This window comes from Triturus cristatus, chromosome 8 (genome assembly GCF_964204655.1).
Source record: "Triturus cristatus chromosome 8, aTriCri1.1, whole genome shotgun sequence".
NCBI classification, from domain to species: Eukaryota; Metazoa; Chordata; class Amphibia; order Caudata; family Salamandridae; genus Triturus; species Triturus cristatus.
In genome coordinates, this window is record NC_140591.1 from 20,916,103 (window position 1) to 20,934,831 (window position 18,729).

At 49.1% G+C, this 18,729-nt stretch overlaps 1 protein-coding gene across 1 annotated transcript in view; it reads left to right on the forward strand.

Annotated features, from left to right (window-relative positions):
- PDE9A (phosphodiesterase 9A) overlaps nucleotides 1–18,729 on the forward strand; it is a 427,071-nt gene that overhangs the window by 388,075 nt on the left and 20,267 nt on the right. Inside the window, exon 18 of the mRNA XM_085623687.1 lies at nucleotides 5,569–5,624. Within this exon, the coding sequence (XP_085479813.1) occupies nucleotides 5,569–5,619 (51 nt within the window). The 3' untranslated portion in view covers nucleotides 5,620–5,624. The remainder of the gene's footprint in view (nucleotides 1–5,568; nucleotides 5,625–18,729) is intronic.

Here is an 18,729-nt window from a genome sequence, read left to right on the forward strand (position 1 = left end):
GCTGCTGGTGTACCTCTCCCCTGTCCCACCTGTACCCATGAGGTATGTGTGTGCTGCTGGTGTACCTCTCCCCTGTCCCACCTGTACCCATGAGGTATGTGTGTGCTGCAGGTGTATCTCTCCCCTGTCTCACCTGTACCCAAGGTATGCGTGTGCTGCTGGTGTACCTCTCCCCTGTCTCACCTGTACCCAAGGTATGCAGGTGTACCTCTCCCCCTGTCCCCATGAGGTATGTGTGTGCTGCTGGTGTACCTCTCCCCTGCCCACCTGTCCCCATGAGGTATGTGTGTGCTGCAGGTGTAACTCTCCCCTGTCTCACCTCTACCCATGGGGTATGTGTGTGCTGCAGATGTATCTCTCCCCTGTCCCACCTGTACCCATGGGGTATGTGTGTGCTGCAGGTGCATCTCCCCTGTTCCACCTGTACCCATGAGGTATGTGTGTGCTGCAGGTGTATCTCTCCCCTGTCCCACCTGTACCCATGAGGTATGTGTGTGCTGCTGGTGTACCTCTCCCCTGTCCCACCTGTACCCATGAGGTATGTGTGTGCTGCAGGTGTATCTCTCTTCCCTGTCTCACCTGTACCCAAGGTATGCGTGTGCTGCTGGTGTACCTCTCCCCTGTCTCACCTGTACCCAAGGTATGCAGGTGTACCTCTCCCCCTGTCCCCATGAGGTATGTGTGTGCTGCTGGTGTACCTCTCCCCTGCCCACCTGTACCCATGAGGTATGTGTGTGTTGCTGATGTACCTCTCCCCTGTCCCACCTGTACCCATGAGGTATGTGTGTGCTGCAGATGTACCTCTCCCCTGTCCCACCTGTACCCATGAGGTATGTGTGTGCTGCAGGTGCATCTCCCCTGTCCCACCTGTACCCACGGGGTGTGTGCTGCAGGTGTATCTCTCCCCTGTCCCCATGAGGTATGTGTGTGCTGCAGGTGTATCTCTCCCCTGTCCCACCTGTCCCCATGAGGTACGTGTGTGCTGCAGGTGTATCTCTCCCCTGTCCCCATGAGGTGTGTTTGTGCTGCCGATGTACCTCTCCCCTGTCCCACCTGTACCCAAGGTATGCATGTGTGCAGGTGTAGCTCTCACCTGTCCACATGAGGTATGTGTGTGCTGCTGGTGTACCTCTCCCCTTTCTCACCTGTACCCATGAGGTATGTGTGTGCTGCAGGGGTATCTTCCCCCCTTTCCCACCAGTACCCAAGGTATGCGTGTGCTGCTGGTGTACCTCTCCCCTGCCCACCTGTCCCCAGGAGGTATGTGTGCGCTGCAGGTGTACCTCTCCCCTGTCTCACCTCTAACCATGAGGTATGTGTGTGCTGCAGGTGTATCTCTCCTCTGTCCCACCTGTACCCATGAGGTATGTGTGTGCTGCAGGTCTATTTCTCCCCTGTCCCACCTGTCCCCATGAGGTATGTGTGTGCTGCAGGTGTATTTCTCTCCTGTCCCACCTGTACCCATGAGGTATGTGTGTGCTGCAGGTGTACCTCTCCCCCTGTCCCACCTGTCCCAATGAGGTATGTGTGTGCTGCAGGTGTACCTCTCCCCTGTCCCACCTGTACCTATGAGGTATGTGTGTGCTGCAGGTGTATCTCTCCTCTGTCCCACCTCTACCCATGGGGTATGTGTGCTGCAAGTGTATTTCCCCTGTCCCACCTGTACACATGAGGTATGTGTGTGCTGCCGATGTACCTTCCCCCTGTCCCACCTGTCCCAATGAGGTATATGTGTGCTGCAGGTATATCTCTCCCCTGTCCCACCTGTACCCATGAGGTATGTGTGTGCTGCAGGTGTCTCTCTCCTCTGTCTCACCTGCACCCATGAGGTATGTGTGTGCTGCAGGTGTCTCTCTCCCCTGTTCCAACTGTACCCATGAGGTATGTGTGTGCTGCAGGTGTATCTCTCCCCTGTCCACCTGTACCCATGAGGTATGTGTGTGCTGCCGTTGTACCGCTCCTGTGACCCACCTGTACCCATGAGGTATGTGTGTGCTGCCGGTGTACCTCTCCCCTGTCCCACCTGTCCCCATGAGGTATGTGTGTGCTGCCGATGTACCTTCCCCATGTCCCCCCTGTCCCCATGAGGTATGTGTGCTGCAGGTGTATCTCTCCTCTGTCTCACCTGCACCCATGAGGTATATGTGTGCTGCAGGTGTATCTCTCCCCTGTTCCACCTGTACCCATGAGGTATGTGTGTGCTGCCGTTGTACCGCTCCTGTGACCCACCTGTACCCATGAGGTATGTGTGTGCTGCCGGTGTACCTCTCCCCTGTCCCACCTGTCCCCATGAGGTATGTGTGTGCTGCCGATGTACCTTCCCCATGTCCCCCCTGTCCCCATGAGGTATGTGTGCTGCAGGTGTATCTCTCCTCTGTCTCACCTGCACCCATGAGGTATATGTGTGCTGCAGGTGTATCTCTCCCCTGTTCCAACTGTACCCATAAGGTATATGTGTGCTGCAGGTGTATCTCTCCCCTGTCCACCTGTACCCATGAGGTATGTGTGTGCTGCCGGTGTACCGCTCCCCTATCCACCTGTACCCTAAGTATGTGTGTGTGCAGGTGTACCTCTCCCCTGTCCCCATGAGTTATGTGTGGGCTGCCGGTGTCACTCTCCCCTGTCCCACCTGTACCCATGAGGTATGTGTACGCTGCAGGTGTATCTCTCCTGTCTCACCTGTACCCATGAGGTATATGTGTGCTGCAGGTGTATCTCTTCCCTGTCGCACCTGTACCCATGGGGTATGTGTGTGCTGCAGGTGTATCTCTCCCCTGTCCCACCTGTACCTATGAGGTATGTGTGTGCTGCAGGTGTATCTCTCCTCTGTCCCACCTCTACCCATGGGGTATGTGTGCTGCAAGTGTATTTCCCCTGTCCCACCTGTACACATGAGGTATGTGTGTGCTGCCGATGTACCTTCCCCCTGTCCCACCTGTCCCAATGAGGTATATGTGTGCTGCAGGTATATCTCTCCCCTGTCCCACCTGTACCCATGAGGTATGTGTGTGCTGCAGGTGTCTCTCTCCTCTGTCTCACCTGCACCCATGAGGTATGTGTGTGCTGCAGGTGTCTCTCTCCCCTGTTCCAACTGTACCCATGAGGTATGTGTGTGCTGCAGGTGTATCTCTCCCCTGTCCACCTGTACCCATGAGGTATGTGTGTGCTGCCGTTGTACCGCTCCTGTGACCCACCTGTACCCATGAGGTATGTGTGTGCTGCCGGTGTACCTCTCCCCTGTCCCACCTGTCCCCATGAGGTATGTGTGTGCTGCCGATGTACCTTCCCCATGTCCCCCCTGTCCCCATGAGGTATGTGTGCTGCAGGTGTATCTCTCCTCTGTCTCACCTGCACCCATGAGGTATATGTGTGCTGCAGGTGTATCTCTCCCCTGTTCCACCTGTACCCATGAGGTATGTGTGTGCTGCCGTTGTACCGCTCCTGTGACCCACCTGTACCCATGAGGTATGTGTGTGCTGCCGGTGTACCTCTCCCCTGTCCCACCTGTCCCCATGAGGTATGTGTGTGCTGCCGATGTACCTTCCCCATGTCCCCCCTGTCCCCATGAGGTATGTGTGCTGCAGGTGTATCTCTCCTCTGTCTCACCTGCACCCATGAGGTATATGTGTGCTGCAGGTGTATCTCTCCCCTGTTCCAACTGTACCCATAAGGTATATGTGTGCTGCAGGTGTATCTCTCCCCTGTCCACCTGTACCCATGAGGTATGTGTGTGCTGCCGGTGTACCGCTCCCCTATCCACCTGTACCCTAAGTATGTGTGTGTGCAGGTGTACCTCTCCCCTGTCCCCATGAGTTATGTGTGGGCTGCCGGTGTCACTCTCCCCTGTCCCACCTGTACCCATGAGGTATGTGTACGCTGCAGGTGTATCTCTCCTGTCTCACCTGTACCCATGAGGTATATGTGTGCTGCAGGTGTATCTCTTCCCTGTCGCACCTGTACCCATGGGGTATGTGTGTGCTGCAGGTGTATCTCTCCCCTGTCCCACCTGTACCTATGAGGTATGTGTGTGCTGCAGGTGTATCTCTCCCTTGTCCCACCTGTCCCCATGAGGTATGAGTGTGCTGCTGGTGTACCTCTCCCCTGTCCACTCAGACCCTCCAATGCCCCTACATTAGCCTCATCCCTTTGAATGATGTATATTGTCCTCTTCCAGTAAATGTACACAGCACTCAGTCCCTTAGATGCACCCATATTTTCCACTCTATCAATCCCAACCCATCACACCATCCATTGTATAATGTCTCCTGACTTGGGCTGTCCTCCCCTTCCTATTGTTTGGCTTGTGTTGCCTTCTCACACCTGACATCCTTCTTGTGCTGCCCTTTCACGCCCACTGTTCATCTTGTGATCTCCCATCCATGGTCATGATTTGTTCTCTCATCTCCTGTTAGCCCAGTGTGGTCTTCTCCTTGTGTTCATCTTCTGCTGTCCTCCCCAGACCTTTGTTCATCTTGTGTTCTCCCCTCCATAGTCCCCAGTTGTTTTCTCACATCTCTGGTTAGCCCCGTGTGGTCTTCTCCTTGTGTTCATCTTCTGCTGTTCTCCCCAGACCTTTGTTTATCTTGTGTTCTCTCCTCCATAGTCCTGAGTTGTTTTCTCTCATCTCCGGTTAGCCCAGTGTGGTCTTCTCCTTGTGTTCATCTTCTGCTGTCCTCCACAGACCTTTGTTCATCTTGTGTTTTCCCCTCCATAGTCGTGATTTGTACTCTCATCTCCGGTTAGCCCAGTGTGGTCTTCTCCTTGAGTTCATCTTCTGCTGTCCTCCCCAGACCTTTGTTCATCTTGTGTTTTCCCCTCCATAGTCGTGATTTGTTCTCTCATCTCGGGTTAGCCCAGTGTGGTCTTCTTGTTTTCTTCTTCTGCTGTTCTCTCTAGTCCTTTGTCTTGTGTTCTCTCCGCTATAGTTGTGATTTGCCCTCGCATATGTATTGTAAGCCCAGTGCCCTCTCCATCTTCTGCTGTCCTCCCAACCCTTTGCCCCTCTTGTGTTTTCCCCTCTAAAGTCATCATTTGTTCTCGGCCATCTGTACGAACAGTGCTGTCTTCTCATTGTGTTCATCTTCTGCTGTCCTCTGCAACCCTTAGGTAGTCTTCTGTACTTCCCTCCATACTCATGATTTGTTCTCTCTCATCTCCTTAGTCCAGTGCGGTCTCCATCTTCCGATGTCGTCTCCAACCCTTTGGTAGCCATGTGTTCTCCCCTCGAAAGTCATGATTTTCATATGTCCTGAGCCCAGTGCAGTCTTCATCGTCTGTGGTGCTCGCCAGCCCACTGTCTTGAGATCTCCCGTCCATAGCCATGATTTGTTCCTGGACATCTCCTGTTAGCCCAGTGCAGTCTTCTCCTTGTGTTTATCTTCTGTTGTCCTCTTCAGTCCTTGGTCCTCTTGTGTTCTCCTCTCTAAGGTCCTCATTTGTTCCCTCACATCATCTTCAATCCTAGTGTTGTCTCTCCAGCCCTTTGTTTTATGTTCTCTGCTCACAGGTCCACACTGTGTTATTCACCTCGCATTCTGTAATGGTCACTTTGTCCTTTTTCTCTTCTAGATGAAAGAAGTAAACATTGGGGCATCAGTTCCTGGAACCTTAGAGGACTAAAGCAGGTAAACAAGAACCAAGGACTTCATTTGAAATCTAGTGTGGAGACTGTGGGAGGGCAGCAAAAGTCCACCTTGCAGAGCTAAGGAACCATTGAATTCAAGGGTAGAGGCTGCGGGTGGGTGGAAAGGCCTTTGCATTCAAAGGTGTAGACTGCGGCAGAGCAGAAGACGCTTGCACATCTGAGACCTTTGTATTAGAGGACGCAGACTGCGGCAGGGCAGAAGACGCTTGCAAATCTAAGACCTTTGTATTTGAGGGTGCAGACCGTGGCAGCGCAGAAGACGCTTGCACGTCTGGGACCTTTATATTCAAGGGCACAGACTGCGGCAGGGCAGAAGAAGCTTGCAAGTCTGAGGCCTTTGTATTCGAGGATGCAGACCGCGGCAGGGGAGAAGACGCATGCATGTTTGAGACCTTTGTTTTAGAGGGTGTAGACTGCGGCAGAGCAGAAGACGCTTGCACGTCTGAGACCTTTGTATTAGAGGACGCAGACTGCGGCAGGGCAGAAGAAGCTTGCAAGTCTGAGGCCTTTGTATTCGAGGATGCAGACCGCAGCAGGGGAGAAGACGCATGCATGTTTGAGACCTGTGTTTTAGAGGGTGTAGACTGCGGCAGAGCAGAAGACGCTTGCATGTCAGACACCTTTGTATTCGAGGGTGCAAACCGCAGCAGGGCAGAAGACTATTGCACATGTGAGACCTTTGTATTCAGGGCACCGACCGCGGCAGGGCAGAAGACTATTGCACATGTGAGACCTTTGTATTCAGGGCACAGACTGTGGCAGGCCAAGAAGAAGCTTGCAAGTCTGAGGCTTTTGTATTAGAGGGTGCAGACCGCGGCAGGGCAGAAGAAGCTTGCATGTCTGAGGCCTTTGTATTAAAGAGCGCAGACTGCAGCAGGGCAGAAGAAGCTTGCATGTCTGAGGCCTTTGTATTAGAGGGCGCAGACTGCGGCAGGGCAGAAGAAGCTTGCATGTCTGAGGCCTTTGTATTTGAAGATGGAGACTGCGGCAGGGTAGAAGAATCTTGCACGTCTGAGACCTTTGTCTTAGAGGGCGCAGACTGCGGCAGGGCAGAAAAATCTTGCACGTCTGAGACCTTTGTATTAGAGGGTGCAGACTGCGGCAGGGCAGAACAAGTTCGCGTGTCTGAGGCCTTCGCATTCAAGCTTGTAGACAGCAGCAGGGCAGAAGACGCACGTCTGAGGCTTTCCTATTTGAGGGAGCAGACTGCAGGAGGACAGAAGACACATGCACGTCTGAGACCTTTGTATTAGAGGGTGCAGACTGCGGCTGGGCAGAAGATGCATGCACGTCTGAGGCCTTTGTATTCGAGGGCACAGACTCCAGCAGGGCAGAAGACACATGCATGTCTGAGACCTTTGTATTAGTGGGCGCAGACTGAGGCAGGGCAGAAGATGCTTGCATATCTGAGACCTTTGTATTAGAGGGTGCAGACTGCGGCTGGGCAGAAGATGCATGCACGTCTGAGGCCTTTGTATTCGAGGGCGCAGACTGCAGCAGGGCAGAAGACACATGCATGTCTGAGACCTTTGTATTAGTGGGCACAGACTGCGGCAGGGCAGAAGATGCATGCACGTCTGAGGCCTTTGTATTTGAGGGTGCAGACCGCGGCAGGGCAGAAGAAGCTTGTACGTCTGAGACCTTTATATTAGAGGGCGCGGACTGTGACAAGGCAGAAGAAGCTTGCACGTCTGAGACCTTTATATTAGAGGACGCAGACTGTGACAAGGCTGAAGAAGCTTGCACGTTAGAGACCTTTGTAATAGAGGGTGCAGACTGTGACAAGGCTGAAGATGCTTGCACGTTAGAGACCTTTGTATTCGAGGGCGCAGACTGTGGCAGGGCAGAAGAAGCTTGCACGTCTGAGGCCTTTGTATTTGAGGGTGCAGACTGCGGCTGGGCACAAGAAGCTTGCACGTCTGAGACCTTTATATTAGAGGACGCAGACTGTGACAAGGCTGAAGAAGCTTGCACGTCTGAGACCTTTATTTTAGAGGGCGCAGACTGTGACAAGGATGAAGAAGCTTGCACGTTAGAGACCTTTGTATTAGAGGGTGCAGATTGTGGCAGGGCAGAAGAAGCTTGCACGTTAGAGACCTTTGTATTAGAGGGTGCAGAGTGTGGCAGGGCAGAACAAGCTCGCGTGTCTGAGGCCTTCATATTCAAGCTTGTAGACAGCAGCAGGGCAGAAGACGCTTGCACGTCTTAGGCCGCACTCATAGTACCAGGTCCGTCGTGCTGCAGAGAGATTTGCAGCCGTGTTAATAGCACCGTGCCCACTTACCTATGTGCCCACATGGCACCAGTTACCATCCAGTCCGTGCCTTCCTGTGTGCTGGTCACCATCCGGTAAGGGACGTCCTGAGAGCAAAACTATTTCTTCTTCAACAACCAACTTATCTGGCTCAGAGTTGTAGGCAAGAGTGGAAGGTTTCATCTTTGGAAACATGACTGGGCTTTAAAACCATCTTCCTCTTCTGAACAATCTCTGATACGAATGCGGTCCTCTCCAGTTCTGGAAGCGCTATAGTTTACAGTGCCTGGAGGCAGAGAGGTACCTGTGCTAAGCGCTCTCTACCTTTGCATCGAGTGATCCTCAAGTTGTCGGCCGGTGGGCGAGCAGCTTTGTCGTAGCATTCCAGACCACACTGGTTAGCTTATTAACAGATGCTCAAGTTTTTCACAGTTTTATATAGCACGATCTCAACCCGAAGGTATCGGAGCGCTTTACAAGGGCAGCAGTTTAGGGTGACCAACTGTCAAGAATGCAAATTCTGGACTGTGACAGTAAAAATCAGGACAAAGGGTCAAAATTCAGGACAAAAGGTAATTTTAGGGAAACCTCTGAGGATGTTACGCGATTATAAAAATGTGTTTGACACGGCGACCCATTCCAAGTATGTAGAGTAGAGTAGGGTGTTGGAGTGCGTCATACCGCACACATATTATACAGACACAGTGGCTTGCATAAGTGTGTAAGCCAATGTATAGGAAATGTTACTTGAGACCAGGGCCACTGCAATTATTCAGCTGTCCGGCCGCTGTGAATTTTGCATAGTTCTAGATTTGCTGAATTTGTCAAATAATCCATCATCTGCTGCATATTCTGCTGATTTTAGCTCAAAAGATTCAAACGTTACTGAAAACGCAGCAACACGTTTCGGCACATTGGAAGGCCCTTTGCAAAGAGTGACTGGTCGCCTTTCTGTTACTTATTGCTATATTTGGGTGTAAAACTGGTAATAATGAGGTGAAACATATGCCCAGACAGTGTTAATAAGTTTTAAAATGACAAAATAAGTAATACTATTACAACATGTGCCGACATAACGCCACATAATTGACCTTTTCTTGCTGCATAATTTACTCAACCCCGCCGCATAATTTGTCCCTCCCTGGATGCATAATTCCAGTGGCCCTGCTTAAGACAATAAGGACTACAATGTGTAGGAGTCACGTGTCTTTCATACTGGTAGGCAGTATATGTCAAGGCTGCTTAGTTGGAGAAATACAAACTCGGATATTAAAACATAACGTAGCGGTAAGGATTGTGCTTAGTAATAAGTAAATAGCATTATTCAAAGGAAGAAAATAAGTTACTTACCTGTAACTGCAGTTCTCCAGTACTGGAATCTTTCATAGATTCACAAGCTTGAATCATTCTCCGTCGTCGAGACGGGAGTCAGTATTTAACAAACATTATGGGCTATAATGGCCCTAGGCCATGTTATTGATAGCCTATCTATGCACTTTTTTAAAAAAGGGTCAAATGTTGAACGTAGCCAATCAGCTGTCAGTACTCTCTAGAACATTCTCAGCAGAGGCAGATTCCCTCAGATTTTCTAAGCACAAGTGGGAAGTAAGAATCCGTAAGACGGAAGAGAGAGGCCTCGACGAGGAGGGTGGATTGCATGTGAATCTAGGAAAAATACCAATACTGGATAACTGCAGTTACAGGTAAGCAACTTATTTTCTTATCCAGTATTGGGGTATCTTTCATAGATTCACATCCTTGAAACAGAATAGCAAGCACTCCCCTAAAGATCGTACTGTCGGTAGTGCATAGAGGGAGACATGTAAGCTATGCATACATAAAGTCAGTGTGTCAAAACCGAGATATTTGCAAGTATCCAAATACCTTTCCAATTCTATAAAAGTCATCACTTGTATAAAATAAGGCATGAGACACCTACACTATGCTACGTACATTAAGAATTCGATGGAATGCTTACAAACATTAATATAAAAAATTGGTTACCATTTCAAACAAGAATCTTGGTTTAGAAACTTACTTCCGTTCTATCTCATTCGTTTAGAAATAAAGTTTATCAAATTAAAATCAAGCAATCCTATGCAATTTCAATAAATTAGAATGTATAATATTCCTCTTTACAAGAAAGAGGCCCACCTTAATTGAAGAGATGACGCCATACCGCTTGGCCCACAGCTGCATCTTGACGCTGCGTAGATTGCAGACAGTAGCGCTGTGTGAAAGTTTGGACACTTCCCATGTTGCAGCATGGCCGCGTCCTTCCAGCGAAGAGAGCTGCCGACATGGACACTGCCCTGGCGGAATGTGTGCTTTACTTCTTCTTAAGGGCGTGCTATCCTTGTCGTGGCAGAACTGGAATGATGCCGAGCCCCATCTGACTTCAGTGGCCTTAGTAACTGTTGTTCCTTCCTGGCCCTGTCCGTAAGGCACCAGTAGCCGATCAGTCCTTATGTCCTTAGTCTTCTGCAGGTAGAATTTGAGACATCTTTTTACGTCTAGCGTGTGCAACACTTACTCTGCCGGCGTAGATAGATTTGGAAAAAGCACTGGAGTATGACTGGTTCGCCAAGATGGTATTGTGTAGGAACATTTGGAATAAAAGTTTAGTTTGTCTACAGAGCCACATAATGGTCTGTGGAATGATGGTAAAAGCCTGGATTTCTCCTTGTGGAAGTGAGATCCAGGAGGAGAACTACTTTCCAAGTCAGAAACTTTAGCTTGGCTTTGTGAATTGGCTCAAAGGGCCGCCTCATCAATTGCGCGAGGACTGAGTTAAGTCTCCGTTCCAGAGGGGGCGCTCGCACCGGAGGAAAAGCTCGGAAGAGTCCTCATGAATTGTTTCACTAGACTAGAGGCACAGAGAGAGGGAACTTGAGGAGATCTTCTGTAGCTGAAATAGAAGCGAGGTGCACCCTAACTGAAGAGAATATGAGACTCCGTTTTGCTGAAGAGGGGAGATATGGCAAAATCTGTTCCGGAGATGTTCAAAACGGGTGTAAGTCGTTCATTTGGCACCAGCAGCAGAACAGTTTCCACTTTAAGCAGTACGTCTTATTAGTGCTTTCGGCTCTGGTTCTTGCAATGATATCTCTGCACTCCTGTGAGATATTCATGTCCCTGAACACTAAGAACTCAGGAGCCAGGCATGCAAATGAAGAGACTCCGGGCCTAGGTGACATACTTGCCCCTTGTCTCTGGTCAGGAGAGATGGTGAGGGTTGTATGCATATGGGTTTCGATTCAGACGACAGAAGAAGTTCCAGGAACCAGTGTTGCCTGGGCCACAGTGGTGCTATCAGTATGAGATAACAGCATTCCATTTTCATCTTGGTCAGCACCCTGGGAATTCATATGATGGGGAAAAGGCATAAGCATATATCTCTGACCATATCATTAAAAGGGCATGCCCCCATGATCCTGGGAGAGGAAACCTACTGGGATAGGACTGGCATTTGGCGTTCTCTGTCGTGGCAAAGAGGTCTAAAGCTGGCTTTCCCAACATCTGTAACACCTCGTCGATCTGGCGCTGTTCCAATTCCCATTTGTGGAAACTGGACTGCGTTCTGCTGAAGGTATCCGCTAGCGTGTTGTGTAGCCCTCGGACATGCTCGGCTCTGAGCTAGATCTTGTGCTGCTTTGTCCAGTCCCACAGATCCTCGCTTCCTGCGATAGCGTGATGGTTTTGGTTCCCCCTTGCTCGTTGGCGTAGTACATGCTGGTCGTATTGTCCGTACGAACCAGCACAGAGGAACCTGCTATCCTTGGCAGGAAAGCTTGAAGAGTTAGAGCGATGGCCTTCCGCTATAGCCTGTTGATGTGCTGCACCCTTTAAGCACTGGACCATTTGCCCTGGAGCTGTAGCTTCTGCAGATGCCCTCGCCCAGCCATCCATAGAGGAGTCTGTCGACAAACTGAAATCTAGGATGATTTGAAGGAAAGCAAAACATTTGAGGGATTGGGTCTGTGAAACCACCGTTGTAGGGCTTCTTTCGTGCGGTTTTGATCTGTATTAAATCCTCGAAGGATCCCGAAGCTTGTAGCCATTGTATGTGGAGGTCTTCCTGAAGGGGTCTCATCCTTAGCCTGGCTAGAGGTACAGATCTATCGCTGATGAAAACATTTCCAGGAGCGACTTGTATCATTGTACTGAAACAGACCCTTTTGTTGACATGTTCTTTGCAAGCTGTTGCAATCGTATTTGCCTCTCTTCTGAGAGGAAAGCTTTGCAGTGGATGGTATTTATTGTAGCTCCTAGAAACAATACGACTTAACTGAAAAGGAATGAAGATTGGTCTTTGTTCACAGTGAGGCCTAGAGTCCGGAACAACTGAAGGCAAGCGTTTGTAGTTTGAGTGGATTTCCATGCGGTTGGTGCTTTGAGCAACCAGTTGTCCAGGTATGGAAATACCTGTAGACCTTGAGATCGTAGGGCTGCGGCTACCTGGACCAGGCACTTGGTAAAGATTCTTGGCACTGATTTGAGGACAAACGGAAGTACTCTGAATTGCTAGTGTGTACCAGCTACTGTAAATTTTGAATATTTCTGATGCTTCTGATGGACAGGGATGTGAAAATAGGCGGCATCCATGTCGAGCAAGGTCATGAAGTCTCCTTTGTGGAGACAACGAAGCATCTCGGAGAGTGTTACCATCCTGAACGTCTGTTTACTGAGGAACTTGTTGCGATTCCTGTGATCCACTATTGGTCTCCATTCCCCCGATTTCTTCTCTATCAGGAAAAAAGGGAATAGAAACCTCTGTGTCCAACGGGGACAAGGTCTCACTGATCCGTTATATTACACCACTGATGTACATAGTTGGAAAACTTCTCACCCACGGGCTGGGAGGGGAGGGAAGCTGGTATCCGGACGTGATCATTGTTTTCTATTAAGAGTCAAGAGCTTGGGAAGGCGTTCTTTTGCAGCCTCTTTGGCTAGAGAAACGAGCTATAGAAGACTAGCGGGATGCTGGAGGGTTATAATTTTGCCGGTACTGAGATTGGTAGGGCTGATACTGTGGTGTTCTCTGTTGACTTCCTTTGTATGAGGTAAGACCTCGTCCTCTAGCCCCTCAAAGGCACTTTACGATATTGTAATGTGCCTAAGGATTTTGCCTTGTCTGTATCGGTTTTGAGAGCTAATTGTGCCTCGTCTTTGTGCTTTCCCAACCGGGAATAACCATCGAAAGCCATATCCAAGACTTTTGTTTGCACCTCTGACCTGAAAGTGGCAGCTTTCAACCATCGCAGTCTTCTCAGTACGGCAGCACGCGCCCATTGTCTGAACCCAGTATTGGCTACATCCAGAGCGCAGTCGATTGTTTCCGACTCTGTACGTTCTCCCTCCAACAAAAGGATCTTTCTTGCTTTGTGCCTTCTTTTCTCTGGTATGAGATCCACCAAAGCTTCCCTGTCTGAACACATCTGGTGGTCATAATGGCCGCTAATGGCTAAGGCATAAGCAGCTCTGATTGTGACTGCGGCCAAAGAGGAAAAGTGCTTTCCTAGAATGTCCATCCTGTGCCCCTCCTTATCAGGTGGATTAGTGATTGAGGTGGCAGCGTTCTTGGATTGTCTCGGTGCCGCTTTAGAAATGACCGAATATGGTCTGGGGTGCCCTGTGAGGCAAGACGGAACATCCTCTGGAGCGCTATACTTGTTTTCAATCCGCGGGAGTACCGGAGGCATGGTTGCCGGTGTTCTCATAATTTTGATGCCTTCTTGCCATATGTAGTCGATAATGGCTACGGAGCGCACCGACCTCCTACTGTCCACCTTGAAATCACACAGGAAGCAGTTGGTTTGCTTGACTGTGATTGGCAGGTGGAACCTGGTGGATGCTCTCTCCATCAAATGATGGGATCCTCCAATATCCTCTGGGGGGGAATCTGATGGTAGATGTGGAGGAGTAGAGAGCATTTGTGTGATATCATATCAAGGATCCGGGAGCTAGGCTTCCTCCCTTTCTTCTTCTGAAGCAGACGTATCCTCTACAATAGGACCTGTTGGTAAGGGGCGAGGAGTAATAGCAGGTGTAATTGGTGGTGGCAAAACTGGCATACCGGTGGGTCTTGTTGAGGTAGCGGACTCTCAGGTTGATTCACTTGCAGAAGAAACCTTTGCCTGTAATCTGCCAACAAGCCAGCATGTCTTGGATGAGAGAAGGCAGCAGATGGGCCTTGTCAACAGGACGCGGTCCATGCTGAAATCCATATGAGTGATAGTGACGAGGTGGAGCCTCATAGCTCTGTTTATAATTCTGATCCTCATCATTGTCCTCTTGACATTTTGTGTGAAGCTCTGATGGAGTATGAGCTACACCATAAATACCATCATCATCAGAGTCCTGTATGTCCAAGATATGTGATGGGATTAAAGGTGATACCTTACTGTATTCTGACATCTCGTCGACAGTGGCGTTGACGGTGCAGATACAGCCGGAAGAGCAGGTTTTATCCTCGTCGCCAACGGTAGTATCGTTGACGTCGTCGTCAATGGAGCGTTCGCCGATGAATCAGTCATAGACGGAATCTTTGTCGACGGAAGTGTGCCGACACCCCTCGATGATGCGGTCGTGGCAGGATCTTAGAGAGCAAGACTTTCAATGGTATAGGCCCCAATATTGCCGTCGTCGCCACAGTTCCTGTCATCGACGGTGCCAATAATTTAACCCGTGTCATCGTAGACGATTACTTTTTCCCAGATATATGCCTCACAGGGTCGGAGGAAGAGGCTCCGGGACAATATTTGCCCTTTCTGGAAGGCGAAGAGGGTGCAGACAATGTAGCCTCTAAGGAGTGTTTCACTCCTTTCCCCTTTGAGTCCTTGGTCCCATGAGGTTTGTGGTGTTCCCTACCTTCTCCAGAGGAAGTGTCCCACAATCTGGCCCTCTTGTGGGATTTGGAGGATCTATCACTTTCCTCATCCAAGGAATTTGCCTGGCGTTTAGTGGCCTGGAGCCACAAGAACAGTCTCCCCTCTCTATCCTTGAGAGTCTTTGAGGAAAAGGTACAGCAGAATTTGCATTCCCTTACCTCATGTTTAAGATGGAGGTAATATATACAAAGAAGATAATCCATATACCTACCCCCATGTATACACAATCCTTGTGAGGATCATCCACATGGACCCTTTTTCTGCCACAGGTCCTACATGGGAAGACATTTCCTCTTTTGTCAGACATGGTATCAAGACTGTGGAAAATCAAGACTCAAAGAGACTCCCTTCACCACGACAAGCTGTGAAAATCTGAGGGAATCGGACTCTGCTGGGAGTGTTCTACAGGGTTCCAAAAGCTGATTGGCTGTGTTCAACATTTGGTCACTTTTTTAAATAAAAAAAGGACATAGAAAGGCTATCAATAACATGGCCTAGGGACATAATAGCCTATAATGTTTGTTAAATACTGCTGGACTCCAATCTCGACAGGGAATGATTCAAGCATGTGAATCTATGAAAGATACCCCAATACTGGATAACCCAATTTATCAACCTTAGAATAATGAATGATTAGAGAAATACAGCAAGGCTGTAACCAGTGCCTTGCAGTTTCCATGCTGCTATTTGATCTTGGTTCATAGCTCACTGCGCTATATTAGGATTGTATCTTTTGAACTGCTATTAACAAATGAGTCCGGGTGACAAAAACAGTAACCCACGAGCTGACTAAATAAAAAAAAAAAATTCTTTGATATGTATGTTACATATTGTGCTTTGCCGGAGGAACACTTGAACTCTGCGCTACTTTATGAGTCAAAACTCGGACCGACAACTCAGACGGACTAAACTCAGATCAAACAGGTACATTAACTGCCACAGTCAAACTGACATTTGTAGCCTATAAATTACTGGCACAAAAGGGATCTGAAGTTTGTGCCATTGACCTTGTAAGAAGTCTCAAAATGAACCCACCCTCCCTCCCCCGCCCCCTCGCCACAGACACACACCTCCCCAGAATGTGAGAGCATGCCCTCATGTGAGTGGACACCAGCCCCTAAACAAAAGCAGAATGCCCTGCCCTAGACTGGGGCAGGAGGCGGCCCAGCACATGCTGTAACTGCACAGAGGTGCACATTATCAGTCTGTATGTGATAATCGGCCTACAATCAGAATGATAGTAGGGCGTACCAGCTACTGTAAATTTTGAATATTTCCGATGCTTCTGATGGACAGGGATGTGAAAATAGGCGGCATCCATGTCGAGCAAGGTCATGAAGTCTCCTTTGTGGAGACAACGAAGCATCTCGGAGAGTGTTACCATCCTGAACGTCTGTTTCTGAGGAACCTGTTGCGATTCCTGTGATCCACTATTGGTCTCCATTCCCCCGATTTCTTCTCTATCAGGAAAAAAGGGAATAGAAACCTCTGTGTCCAACGGGGACAAGGTCTCACTGATCCGTTATATTACACCACTGATGTACATAGTTGGAAAACTTCTCACCCACGGGCTGGGAGGGGAGGGAAGCTGGTATCCGGACGTGATCATTGTTTTCTATTAAGAGTCAGGAGCTTGGGAAGGCGTTCTTTTGCAGCCTCTTTGGCTAGAGAAACGAGCTATAGAAGACTTGCGGGATGCTGGAGGGTTATAATTTTGCCGGTACTGAGATTGGTAGGGCTGATACTGTGGTGTTCTCTGTTGACTTCCTTTGTATGAGGTAAGGCCTCGTCCTCTAGCCCCTCAAAGGCACTTTACGATATTGTAATGTGCCTAAGGATTTTACCTGGTCTGTATCGGTTGTGAGAGCTAAAGGTGCCTCGTCTTTCTGCTTTCCAAACCGGGAATAACCATCGAAAGCCATATCCAAGACTTTTGTTTGCACCTCTGACCTGAAAGTGGCAGCTTTCAACCATCCCGGTCTTCTCAGTACGGCGGCACGAGCCAATTGTCTGAACCCAGTATTGGCTACATCCAGAGTGCAGTCGATTGTTTCCTACTCTGTACATTCTTCTTCCAACAAAAGGATCTTTCTTGCTTTGTGCCTTCTTTTCTCTGGTATGAGATCCACCAAAGCTTCCATGTCTGAACACATCTGGCGGTCAAGGAATTTGCCTGGCGTTTAGTGGCCTGGAGCCGCAAGAACAGTCTCCCCTCTCTATCCTTGAGAGTCTTTGAGGAAAAGGTACAGCAGAATTTGCATTCCCTTACCTCATGTTTAAGATGGAGGTAATATATACAAAGAAGATAATCCATATACCTACCCCCATGTATACACAATCCTTGTGAGGATCATCCACATGGACCCTTTTTCTGCCACAGGTCCTACATGGGAAGACATTTCCTCTTTTGTCAGACATGGTATCAAGACTGTGGAAAATCAAGACTCAAAGAGACTCCCTTCACCACGACAAGCTGTGAAAATCTGAGGGAATCGGACTCTGCTGGGAGTGTTCTACAGGGTTCCAAAAGCTGATTGGCTGTGTTCAACATTTGGTCACCTTTTTAAATAAAAAAAGGACATAGAAAGGCTATCAATAACATGGCCTAGGGACATAATAGCCTATAATGTTTGTTAAATACTGCTGGACTCCAATCTCGACAGGGAATGATTCAAGCATGTGAATCTATGAAAGATACCCCAATACTGGATAACCCAATTTATCAACCTTAGAATAATGAATGATTAGAGAAATACAGCAAGGCTGTAACCAGTGCCTTGCAGTTTCCATGCTGCTATTTGATCTTGGTTCATAGCTCACTGCGCTATATTAGGATTGTATCTTTTGAACTGCTATTAACAAACGAGTCCGGGTGACAAAAACAGTAACCCACGAGCTGACTAAATAAAAAAAACAATTCTTTGATATGTATGTTACATATTGTGCTTTGCCGGAGGAACACTTGAACTCTGCGCTACTTTATGAGTCAAAACTCGGACCGACAACTCAGACGGACTAAACTCAGATCAAACAGGTACATTAACCGCCACAGTCAAACTGACATTTGTAGCCTATAAATTACTGGCACAAAAGGGATCTGAAGTTTGTGCCATTGACCTTGTAAGAAGACTCAAAATGAACCCACCCTCCCTTCCCCGCCCCCTCGCCACAGACACACACCTCCCCAGAATGTGAGAGCATGCCCTCATGTGAGTGGACACCAGCCCCTAAACAAAAGCAGAATGCCCTGCCCTAGACTGGGGCAGGAGGCGGCCCAGCACATGCTGTAACTGCACAGAGGTGCACATTATCAGTCTGTATGTGATAATCGGCCTACAATCAGAATGATAGTAGGGCGATAGCAGTCTGTGCCAGCTCGGGAAGGGGCTGCTGCAGGGCCTTGAAGGTCACAGCAGGAGCGTGAGCTGGCCGTGTTGTGAGAGTTACAGAACTCTGAAGCTGCTTGCAGGGGGACAGTGCAGCTCGTTCCAATGTCCAGAATTACATATAAAAGGCATCCGTGAATAGGATCATACTAGACAGGAGGCCCAAATAATGGGCGGTCTGGGAAATTTACAGATGGTTGGTCACCCTACAAAAGTTACATTACTCAAGGATACATTCATTTTTGGTAGACACAGGGAGATTAAGTGATTTGCCCAGAATCACAGGTCGTTGAGTCGACGCGGAGACTCACACCTAGTTCCCCAGCTCCAAAGTCGGCAGCTCTGGCAGTGACGCAACATCCTCTCCCCAAAGAGAGAAGACCCTCTCTACCTGTACACACTTACCTTCACACCATCACGATATTGCTCACGCTGGAGGACATACGAGTGTTTGACGAAATACAAGACACGATCGTCTGGTGCCGGAGTCTTTCCAGCATCTCTGGTGACAGACATCATTAGGTCAAACCTGGGTAGCGCATGCGCTGCTGCGAG